The sequence below is a fragment of the Cariama cristata genome, unplaced genomic scaffold (assembly GCF_000690535.1).
Source record: "Cariama cristata isolate BGI_N322 unplaced genomic scaffold, ASM69053v1 scaffold4017, whole genome shotgun sequence".
In the NCBI taxonomy this organism is placed as follows: domain Eukaryota; kingdom Metazoa; phylum Chordata; class Aves; order Cariamiformes; family Cariamidae; genus Cariama; species Cariama cristata.
In genome coordinates, this window is record NW_009624750.1 from 52887 (window position 1) to 65783 (window position 12897).

The 12897-nt window shown below is 32.7% G+C and overlaps 1 protein-coding gene across 2 annotated transcripts in view; it reads left to right on the forward strand.

Moving 5' to 3' along the window:
- FGF7 (fibroblast growth factor 7) overlaps window positions 1-12077 on the forward strand; it is a 29992-nt gene extending 17915 nt beyond the window's left edge. Inside the window, exons 3-4 of one of the 2 annotated variants that reach the window (XM_009703275.1) lie at window positions 10810-10913; window positions 11311-11527. In XM_009703275.1, the coding sequence (XP_009701577.1) occupies window positions 10810-10913; window positions 11311-11505 (299 nt within the window). In that variant the 3' untranslated portion in view covers window positions 11506-11527. Of the gene's footprint in view, window positions 1-10809; window positions 10914-11310 lie in introns of both variants that reach the window. The other variant, XM_009703276.1, reaches the window with a different exon arrangement.
- The last annotated feature ends 820 nt before the right edge of the window (window positions 12078-12897 follow it).

Below are 12897 nucleotides of genomic sequence, written 5' to 3' on the forward strand. Positions count from 1 at the left end.
GGAAACTTAATCAGCAATAACGCTGGGGCAAGACACCAAAACATCAGCTTTTTCTAGATGAAAACACAAAATAGCACAGTAAAAAATATCAAAGAACAAATTAATATATTTAAACACTTTTGCATTATGGAAGAATTTGGAGAGACAGGAGGCTTTGGACCTATGTGGAATTTTCCAAGTTCCAGATAATCAAAAGAGCTGTAAGGCATTGAAACTCTAAATTTGGGAATTTTTTGCACCATTAAATGGCTGTATCTCATTTTGCTCTGAAAAGGTTAATTAGCAGCATTTTACATTTATTTTTGCTATTTTGAAGCTAGGTTCTAAAAGTCTGCAAAAGTCTAAAAGTCCGAAAAGATCATTTATTCTAGTGAAACTGGCACAAAAGATTCAAATACTAGAAGTATCCTTCATCTGAGCTGCAGGGAAGGTATTTGTTGTACAAGTTTAGCTCTAAACTATTTAATCATTAATTTTCTTACTGCTTGGAAATAAGTATATTTTGTAAACAGTCGTTCCACCCTTTTATTCCATTATCAGTATCAGTGAATTATTAATATTGTAACAAGAGAGTACTTTTTCAGACTGAAGGATTAAGATTTGGATTTTGCATGACACTATTAATTTTAAAACATAATATTATTTTTCATTATAACCATATGTTTAGCTCCAGGGCAATTTTTATTGGAGAGAAATGTAGTTTCCTGCAAAAATGAGAAATGACTATGTGCTGTATAAGAGGCTGATCAAGAAAATATTTATATGAAATGCACAGTGGAGATCAGCAAAATGAAGGGTTCTAGTAAGTGCAACAAGAAATTCACAGGTTAATGACTTCCTAGGGCAGCATGTTATTCAGTCGTTACTATATACTGCTATTCACAAGTCAGACCTCTAAAGGAAAAAAGTGCCTTGATTTTACAATCTACTTCAATGAAAAATGTCATACCCTTTTGGTTTTGAAGATCAAATCAAGAGAAATACGGGAAAGACAGTGGCCCAAAGTGCTAATGTTCCAAAGAGACACACACAAATGGAGAGAAGGCAATTTAGAGTCAGATTATCCTAGACCAATTCTTACTACGCTACCATTTTCAATGAAGAATGAAGCATTTGATTTACAAACCTATCTAACTCACCAACATTAGCAGAGAGTTAATATAAAACTGAGGCCAAACAAATTGTACAGTAAGGTAAAATATTCAGAAATTCTAAGCTATTTCTCTTCACCACTCATTCATTGCAATACGGTCACTGAAATCCTCACTACAGTAATCAGTGGCCGTAAGCTTTACTGAGTGTTGTAAACTGACGAGCACTGCTTTAAATTTATTCACTTTGAAAGATAACTAGAAAAGGTATTATGGCTTTTAATAATTTTGCACTGCAGATCAAAGGTGGTAAGTTTGTAAGTGAAAAGGAAGGTGTATTTACTAAACATCAACCTAGAAGTTCAAACCAGACTCTTCTTTTCATGCTGTGGTACCAGTAACAGATATTCAGAAGGCCAGATTACACATTTGATGATGCATGTGAAACTGTGTAAATACTTTGAACAATGCACACTTAAGAGTGGAACTCGGCTTACTCCTTCCTTTTGTCATAAAGGTAAACACCCACAAGTCCAAGTACACATGCAAAGATCTTGTAAGTAAAACAACAGCATTTCTAAACAGCCATTTTAGTTCCCTGTTGTATCTTCTCTCTTCTGTTTGGTTCTCATCTTGTGATTTTTATACTGTCTTCACAGATTTATCAAGTTAGCAGTTTCTTTCAGAAAACTTGACATGGCTCAAATTCTGTAACAAACTTATCTGTCAACTGTTGAATACCACCAGGACAATGGTTTATTATAAAGTTGTTCTATCTAGTTATGCATGTATTAATAAGTTTGTAGGACTGGCAAACAGTGGAGAAATTTATGGATAATGTAATGTCAAGTAAGGAATCTTTAAAATGATCAATGAATCAAAATCCACTGAAGTACAAAACAATACTTTGATGGGCTTCTGTTTAGCAATTAGTTGATTTTTTTAAAAACAGTATGCCTACTGTTTTTGTGCCCAATGAATTGGAAAAAGATAATTAAACATCAGCTACTTATGCTTAATTAAACATGTTCTGCACACGGACTAAATCTTATAAGCAAATTCTGCTACTTGAGGATGCTTGAAGAATATGCTGCATCAAGTGCGCAACGAATATATCTCTATCATTAATTGTGTTTCCTCAGACAACTACAATTTTTCCTGCTTATAAATTATACACGGGACAAAACCAGGAGTTTTGAGTGCTTTGAATATTTGTCCATGAGATAGACAAATACCCCAAAGAGATAGAAAGGGGTATTGTTTCCTGAAACCAATGGCTTACAAAACTTTCCAATGAAAGTATTCAATTACTTTCAGAAAACAAATACTGATAGACTCCTCTGGAAAAACATTTCAAGTGTAATAAGCCATGATATCCAGATGTCTGGCACCTCACTGAACCAGTAGCTTCAACTGTTCTACTGAAAACCCTTGACAGATCCATTGTTTATGTGCAGATCATTTTTACAGTCATATTCATATCTAGACTGCTTCAGATAATCTACACATGCACACCAAATGCACGCATGGATACAGCACAAGGCCTCTAAACAGAAGCTTTTTTAGCTTTTCATATTGGTCCATGCCATAAATAACAACATATTTTATATGTGTTTATGCCATAAATCCAAACTCTGAGTATCACAAGGAGAAGCAAATATATGACAGTTAAAAAAAGAAAGTGATAGTGAATGTATGTACCGGCTTGTTTTCTATTACCATAATTAATTTTTTATTAAAATCATATCCATAGACCGATAATTCCTGGGGTGGAAACAATCTCATCTCTGCTTTGAAAATCATTATAACATATACTTGTATATCTATTTCTACTAACAAAGCTGATGAACATAAATTCTATGAGGTACCATCTGGGAAACTCTCGCTCTCTTGCTAAGGAAAGTACAAAATACAAATGCAAATTCCATGTTCTATCAATTGTAATTTAATAATGGGGGAGGGTAAAAAAAAATTAAATCATATTACAATATCTCTTAAATTAATACCTTTATTTGCAGTATTTTTTTTACCATTAGATTTTATATTTTAAAAAGAATGAGCACACAAATTGTTTTACCTAAAAATGAAATTTAAGATGCATCCATTAAAAAATATTATTAAGAATCAGAGTAACTTAAACACAAAAAAATACTTCACAATATACACACTATTTTTAAAAAAAAAGATAGAAAGGGGTAATGTTTCCTGAAATCAATGACTTACAAAACTATCCAAAGAAAGTATTCATTTACTTTCAGAAAACAAATACTGATAGACTCCTCTGGAAAAACATTTCAAGTGTAATAAGCCAGCTAATGAATGCATTTACTGTGCTGGCTCACCAAATGCATGCATGTGCGCACTAATAACACCATGAACTTTTTCTGAAATACTGCATGATTGACCATTGTGATTTGTACTTTCTTAAAGATTAATTTATTAAATCCCAGAACAAAAGAACAAATTACATTAAGTACAATTAAACACTGTCTTGTAAGCAATGACGAGAGCCTTTTTCTTGGCCTTGAATCATCTGCAAAGGTCACTTGAATTCATAAATATGTGCTCCAAATTCAATTAATTAGAAACACAAGTTAGTGAAATTTAGAAGTTTCATTTTGTGTTGACTTATTCTCTATCCAAGTTTTTTCTTCCCCCTCTTTCCCGATTTGAGATTCCACATACTTTCTCTTAAGACAATTCTGTCTTGGAGAGGGCGTTTCACAAACACATTCCTTACAAGTACTTCAACTGTCAGTGCCAGTCTCCCTACCCCTAAAGATCAGCAACAGACTTGTTTTTTCAACTTCAGTGCAGAGAGTCCACAAGAAATACGACACAAAGTTTGGTATTGTAAAGCATTTAGAATATTTTTAAAATCAGCATTAGATATATTATCTATTAGCTATTTTTTTTAAAAGGAAATAAGAAGAATGTAAAATAACAACTTAGCTTCTGGACAATTGATTTTGCTTTTCTTTTCTTAAAACTCATAGTTTTCCTTTTCTTCTTCCCTTCTTCCCAGCATTTAGAAGACTACAGAAGTCTTCTTAGCAGTTTCCGTCTTACCCTTAAACATTTTCTCATACATATGTACCTGACAGAACAGAAAAATATTGGGATGAAATTGTTGTTGCCCTTGCTGAAAAATGTAATGGATGCCAAAATTTCTCTTTGAATTGATGTCTACAGAAACTCTGGTACTAACAAATCGAGGACAGTGACCAGAAACATTATATGATAGATATGGAGGGGATATCGGCAACATATTAAGTGTTTGGGAAGAGAGTCAGCTGATGAGGGACTGAATACAATGTATTTTAAAACCTCTTCCGAAATCTTCCTGAACAATCTTATCACATGTCATATTGGGGCAGTTCCCTAACATGTGAAAAGTTATCTAGCTCGGTGGTTCTACTCTCTCTTCTCTTCCAAAGACCCATTGGACAGGTTGTTACCTGTCAATTGGTTTTAATCAGGTGATTAAAACCCAAATCATTAAATATCACTTGCTAGGAAAGAATTCTCTCACATGGGAATGCTCAATTTTCTATCAATGACGTAGCTAAATGCCAATTTTTCTATACAAATTTCCAGCCCAAAGTACTTTCCTGTCTTCCAAGCCACAGTCATGGAACAAGTCCAGACATAAAAGCGTCTACTTGTAAAGTACTGACAATATCAGAATGCCAGGAAACTCACCTAATCTATTACGTTATCTCCAAAAACTGATATATATTTCACCCACTAAAACTGTTGTGTCAAGCTAAAGGGTTGTTTTGTTTCTTTGGTTTTTCTCTACTGGATTTCATATCAACTGTCTGTTATTTAATTTGCACCAAGTGGTTAAAAAGACTGCAGCCAGCATGCATAGTCATCTTCTTCTAAAGAAAAACTATAGCCCATCTCAGCTGAGTGTCTTTTGCGTACACTGGACAGAATTTCAGCTCAACAGGAAACTTTATTCACTATAGGAATTTTAAGCTACATTTGATACACTGACCATGCAACCATATAAAATTGTTTGGAATTTCATGCTGATTTTATAGAAATTACAGTTGTTTTCAATTTTGTGTGCTCATTTTCAGGATTTTTTTCTCATTCTGGCTCTAATCTAATTTCTTTCCCAGTTACTTTGTGGTATATTCAAGTGTTCTCTTAAATCTCTTCTAAACTTTCATGTGGATGCTTTAGATAAAGTAACTGAAAAACAGAGTTTACATTTTCATTTTTAAACCCAAGGATATTTAAGACTTGGTTGAAGTTTGACCTTCTGAACTTTTCATCAGCAGCACCTTATCAATTGAAGTAAGTCTTTAAAGTAATTTTGGTTATTAGAGTATTAAAATAATATTTAAATTAAAAAATCTACATATAAGAATTTTCTCTTTCCCATCCTAGCTTGGTGACTTTTTCCTTTTCATGAATAGAGACTGAAAGGATTAGAACTTTTTACTTCAAAAGGAAGCACATAACAATGGACTTGGTAATATAAGACAAGGAATGGTATACTATTTGAGGAGAAGAGGCTTTCCTTAGTAGAAGTTCTGACTGTAGATTTTAGTTCTTTATCATTTCTCTGAAGTATCTGGTGCTACACAAACTCTTTGAAACTGGCACAGACATGTCTCACATCTGTGCCTGTTCAGCATGCTTCTCCATCTCTGTGTGCGTTTTTTCCTGAAAAGATTTTAGCTTACTATACCTCTCCTGTCTCACTGAAGGAGCTACCTTAGGGATAAAATCCTGGCTTTACTGAGTTAGCTGAAATCTTACTGTTCACTTTAAGGAGGACAGAATTTTTGCCTTTATATATAAAATGGCCTACAAACATCACACAACATAGTAGTTTTACTTCTATTACTGTTTTTCTACGGATATAGAGATTTACCTCCTTCCAATGAATCAAGAATTAGCATGAACACTGAAGCTCAGCTACACTTCGGTTCACAGTAGAGGAGCAATGAAACGAATACATTTTAATTCAGTTCATGGCTTAATGGCAGTCAAAAGTAATATACTAGAAAAGACACTCTTTAGCTTTGGTGAGTTTTGCTTAACTCAGGTTACCATCCTTATAAAGCTAATCTTTATAATATTTTACTGTTTTGTTGTTGATTTTGATGCCATGAGTTACTCAGAAGCAAAGCTCTTCCTGCATTTATAGAAAAATGAGATTATTGGGTTATTTTCCAGTTCACCAAATGTTGTTCCTGGCTAGTCTTATTAAAGAGATTGCAGTGATGCAGAATTTCAAAATGAAAGAGAAGAGAAAAAGAAGAGTGGGTTTTTTTAAAAAAAACAAACTAACTAGAAAGATCACATTCACAGAATTGGCTGAATGTAAGTCACAGCTGTATAACAAACCATATACACTAAGAGCATAAGGATAACCATATCAGCTCAGATCCAAATTTAATTTAGCCTAACATCCTGTTGGCAAGAATTACCAGTAGCAGATGACTACAGAAAGTATAGAAAAGACAGGTAACATCTGAAGTTGGCCAAAATTCTGGTTGAACATTTTTATTGCCTCTTGAGAGCTACTGATAGATTAGGGTGCTGTCTGTAACAACACATCCTAATGTCTATTTACCATTATGTAATTTCTCTTACAGTGATTGAGTACCAGGAACACATACAAAACAAAGACAGATCAATATGACTACAATGTCATACAGTGTAATACAATGTGATATCTTGACTTAATAAAGATACTTAAAGAAAATGAAACAAAGAGGGAAAACCACAAATTATTTTATGGATTTATTATTTTATTCTTTGGTATATCCTTTAGGAATTGCCTGGTTTAGTGCTATAATTATGATATAACACAAAAGCTCATTTTTCTATTTAAATAATTTATAAAATTATAATTGGAAGAGATAGTGATTTCCATTATCCACATGTCTCTTTAACCTCGAAGTTTGTGTTGAGTGTTTATATATCAAGCTGAGTCTCAAAAAAAACAGAAAAGTAGTTTAGATGTTTTCACAGTGAGATTATGTTGTTTATAAGTGTTTAAGATTCTATTAACTAGTTCATCAAAGAACTTGTGCTTTGAGAATTATGCAGCATATAATAGGTGTGCAGGAAAAAGCTGGTCACCTTATAAATCTTGTATGTTCAGAAGTACCTTGTAAAACAGTTAAAGTACTGAAATCTCTGTCGGTATTAAATTTAATATTACTCAAAAATCATTCTTCCTGGTCTGTGAGAGACCTCTGATATTGGATACTAAATTTAAGCATGTGATATAACTGCAATGCTGACATTGATAAACTAATAAATTTTCAGTGTATGACTTCTCAACCTTAATAATCTCTTTCCATAGTTTCTGTACATAAAGGAAGAAATGTTAAATTCATGTATGTGCATGACCTTTTGTAATTACTAAAACAAGTGAGTTTCATACAAAAGACTATATACTGAAATATCGTAAATCAAATTCTCAGCTAAAATCAGCTATCCAGTTCTAACTACACAGTAAAGTCTTACTTTTCCCAGTTTGCTAAATATTGTGTTTCCATTTCCTATACAATTTATTTAAAGAAAAAAAAATGCAATGAATTGCAGCAGTATTACATTTCTGAAATAAGCATAAGAGTTGCTGAGGCACAGCCTCCAGAAGAAGAAAAGGGACCTTACAGTATGCTGTCTTACTGCTTAAAGCAACTTGTGTCATAAGCCTTAAAATAGAGAAAGGAACTCAGTGATGAATCACTTGCACAACAAATACAAAAGTGCATGTGAGATACTGCCGCAGAGACCTAAATCACATAAATGTTTTGCTGAAAAGAGAAAAATTCATGCTTTGTTTTTCCTTTAGGGATACGTTAAGACACATCAGAACAGATGAGACATGATCTAGAACTGGGAACAGAAAAACGAGCCATGCAGTTTATGATAGGCCATTTAATTCTGATAGACGTGTTCTGAGCAAAGAATCAACAACACACAAGCTCAATTTCCACTGAACTCTCTGTGGTCTTTTTTCTTTCTCGTTAACATTGCTAATATTACAACATTTTAATGTGACATAGTTATTGGAGAGTTCATGTAGTGTTCCCTCACTAAATTTTATGGAGAGATGCACAGACAGGGTATCTTTAGGAAAGTGCCATTCAAAGACCTAAAACATTCTTTAGATTTCATATCACCTCTGAGTCAGGGTGTCAAAGGTTATTTATGTGAGAGCTAGCCCTAATTCTGGGGGTACATAATTGCTTAAAATTGTGAAAAGCACATAATAATATAGCAAATAGTACTGAATATGCATAACAATTTACAAATCTGAAATTATCTGTCTTTATTTAAAAAGAAAAACCATGTAAAGATCTGAATACAATAAATCTATCACACGTACTGCCCTTGTAAATTGTAAGTAGAATACAACTTTGATAGATAACATTTTATTTTGTCATTCAGATTTGCTATACAGGAGGCTTATAAAATATTTTTATATCCCCAATTGCTATCCTATACCAAATTCTATACAGATAGTGTAATTTCCAAATGAAAGACATTTATGTCTCAACTGAGAATAAAGTAGAAAAACAAGTACTCAAAATCAAAATAAAATAATTCCCACAAGTTAGTATGAACGTCTCCATCTACTTCAGAAAAAAAAAAAAATCTAAAAAATAATGTAAAAATTGTAATAATAATATTGCCTTGGACAAAAACTTTTGGCATTTCCTTTTTAAAAGTAGTAGTATTTCTTGCTACTGTAACTTCAGCCAACATCAGCTTACTCAAAGAAATCTCAACTCCTATTAGCATAACTTGTTTTAAAAAGTCATTTCGAACCTTTCATTTTTTTAATTCTGTAAAAATAGAAAACTCAAACATAGATTTTTTTTAAAAAAAACTCTCCTTAAGTTAATGGCCAACACAGGCAAAAGAACAAATGGATATAAGCTGTCGCTGAAAAAATGCAGATTGCAAATTACTACAGAGTCTCTAGCCATTAAAATAAATCAAACTCTGGAACAGCCTTCGGCGGAAACACTGAGGGCAAAGAAATAACAACTCCAATTTAGTATTGGCAAAGTTTATGAAAAGAGAATTATCTGATGCAATTCCCAGTCTAGCAGAGCACTGGACTTGATGACCCAGAGATCCCTTCCACTGTTATGTTCTTTGTTTGGCTAGATGCAGATGTTCATCTGTTTTTCAGCCTCATTGTGGTTTTTCTAAAGTGAAATTTAAATGAAAGTTAATATAATTTTTGTAAGTTTCAGTTAGAAATTACCCTTTGTAAGAATCGTTGCTAGGCCTGTAGCAGAGTGGAACTTGTCAAAGAATTAAAAGCTTTACTTAAAGTTGGCTTAGCATGATAGAGAAGTACCAAAGTATAACTATTCAGAGATGAATGCTCAGCAGGGCACGCACCATGGGAAGAGGTAACAGATCTACTGGTAGGGAAAACAGGAAGAAAAAAATAAGCGATACAGGCTAGGACTGATACATCAGTAATCTCAAGGAAGAAAGCAAAACAGAACAGTAAAGAAAGCAAAGGATATCAGGATATAAAAAAAGTATAGGGAAGGAGAAATATCATAAATATTCAATGCCTTTCTAAAAAAACTAAGTAATGAAATCTAGGTGTGTGGTGGCTGTGAAGAGTCTATGCAAACTCAAAAGAGAAGAAAATAAAATGTTTTGTTCAAGAGGAAGGACATCTTTCAGGTGAAAATCTAACACAAGCCTCTCTCTCCTCCTCTCTCATCTCCCTCATGCTTAGCTATTGGAATTTGCCTAGAGTTGGCTGGCTTTGAAAGACCCTATTTTGAAGAATAAGTGACAGTGCAGATGCTACCGCACACAGTTCTGTAGGTGACTCAATATGGAAGAAAACGTTCAAACTCAGAAGTACAACTCTAAACTATTGCCTAAAACAACAATAACAATATTTAAGCTCGAAAACAACTTAGTGTTCCTCAGTAACTTGCACCATCCTCCTGCCTTTGCCCAGTTCTTTGGGTTTTTTTTTTATTAACGTAAGAATATTTTTTCTGTTGCAGGTAATTTAAATGCATCATAGTGACTACAGAAAGCTATTGCAGGTCTACATCAGCGAGATGAAAATAAAGTAATTTATAGAAAACAACTCTAAATGTTTTCTAGTTTTGAATAAATAAGTTCTCAGAGCAGCTTTTAATGATTTTCAAATACATGTATCTTTACAGCTCCAATCAGTCATAAAAGCATACAAAGGTCAAGCAAATACTTTATCTTATTTAAGACACTGTGGTCTGTTTTCTATCAGTCACAAGTTCTAAGGTTTACACTCAAAAAATGATACTGCTACACAAAGCTTCAAAATAAAGGCTTTATACAAATTCTGTGAACCTTGATGGCTATATATATAATTCTTCCAAATGAAACCCTGAACCTGATAAAATCTAAGATACACTGATTCTTTGAAAATAGAAAAATTACTTACTCATACTAAATCGCAACTTCAGTATATACTTAAAAATTATCACCATACAATTTTTTAAATGGCTGTATGCAGGCATGATCATATAAAGATGATATTTAAAGTCTAGCCCTTTCTTCATATGAATAATGTAATTTTTCTGTTTTCTAACAATGATTGCTGCAGATTTTCAATAAACACAGAAGTATTACAGATTATGAGTTCAGCTAAGCCTTCTAAGTTGACTGGAGAACAAACAAGCATTTTACAGCCCCTTACTGTGTGCCTTTGCAGGTATTCTAGAAATCCGAACAGTGGCAGTTGGAATAGTGGCAATCAAAGGAGTGGAAAGTGAATACTTTCTGGCAATGAACAAGTCAGGAAGACTCTATGGAAAGGTATGGATGCAAACTTCTCTTGTGTGTCCAATCATCACATACAATCTTAAAGATACATATTTTTGATGCAACATCTGTATAGTTTGTATAAAATAGATTCCTAGCAAATTAAAATGTATCTTATACTTATCCCATACATCCAATACTAGACTTTTATGTCCATTTAATAAAGTCAGTGATTAGAGCTTATATACTTTTTAAAAACGTGGAATACTAAGGAGAAATAGACAAAGCTAAAATATTCAATACTCAGATTTCAGAAGTCCATTTTATTTATTAAAAATACTAATAATATGTGGCGTTTATAATGCATATTCTTCTCCCATCTTCCCTAATCTAAGTATTTGAAAAATCACTTGTACTTATTTTACTCTATTCTATTATTTACTCTCAATAGAAAGTATGCAATGAGGACTGCAACTTCATAGAACTAATTGAAGAAAACCATTATAATACATATGCTTCTGCAAAATGGACGCACAAAGGAAAGGAGATGTTTGTCACATTAAACCACAAAGGAGTCCCCATGAAAGGTAAAAAAACAAAGAAAGAACACAGAGCATCCCACTTTCTTCCTCTGGCAATATCCTAATCACAAATGATCTATAAAGAACTAGTTCCAGCAGGAAGATTATTTTTAAGAAGACTATTTGACAAGATATCAAGAGAGGCTGGAATACTACTGAGAAACTGAACAAGCTGGACTTGCGCATTTATGTTTATTTTTAAGAGACTACATGAAAAAGATTTGAAAATATACACAAAACCAGATTTACTAACTAAAAGTTGTAAAAAATTCTAAAGAGTTGTACAATCATTATCTTAGTCATTGTAACTGGGTAGTTTCTTAAATTAATTTACCCTGAAGTATAAGTCATTACTTGATTATCTGATAATATTTTATTTAAAAAAAAAACCTATCTGCTTCTTAAATATGGCTGCTATAATAATAATAAGCAGATGATAATGTTGTGTAAAATATGTCAGACTTTAAGGCTGCTGGAATGAGTTGTCAGATTATCAAGTCAATAGTAAATGTGGAGGCTGAGCAGTATTTTAAATACTTCCCCCAAGAAACTGGTATCCTATACATAAACTATATGATCAGAAAAAAAAATATAATCTTGTAAATGTTTATTGTTGTATTCAGATAAAAGAGTTAGTTTGGAAAAATTAAGTTTACTCTACTACAAAATGTTTGTATCTATTAATGAAACAAATACCTAATGCTGCTCTAAAAGATGTTTCAAATAGTGTATGTAAAATAAGAATAGGAATAAATAATGTACTTCATCTCACTTTTCACAAATTAACATTATATATAACGATGAAGCAAAAATTCAGACATATTAAGGTTTTTTATGTAACATATCCTATCTTTTGTATAATTCCTGTTAGGGCATACAGCTTTCAATATTGTTTTTCCATCCTTATACATGCTTTTTCTGTTGTTACAGCATTAAACTTTATTTTAAGTTGTATTTGAACTTTATTGTTCTAAGTTATTTAAATGTTATTTATAAAAAAAAATACTTATTAATCTGCATCTGTTTCATATGCTTTTAATTCTAAAGGAATTACAAAACAGTCTGGCTGAGATGCCCGAATTTTTTTCTGTGACCAGACACAAAGGCTAGTACACAACCCACTTGCCAACATACATTGGATGGCAGACAAAAATGACAGCCTGCAGCAAATCACACAAAAACATCTCAAAAAAAACAACACAAAAATGTAAAAAATCTTTGCCACATACTCTTGCTAATTGAATTACTAGCATGCTCAGAGTTACACCAGGTAAAAGAAGGTTACAGTTCCAGCAGGTACTGGAACTAATCCTCAGATGGTAGAACCTATACTCAACAGACACAGAAATATATAAGAGCCTATATGGCTAGTTTGAAACCAGCTAAAATCAATGTGACCTGATGAAGAAAAGACATCTTAATTTTCTAGCTATTAAAGTGTTTAACTAAGCCCTACA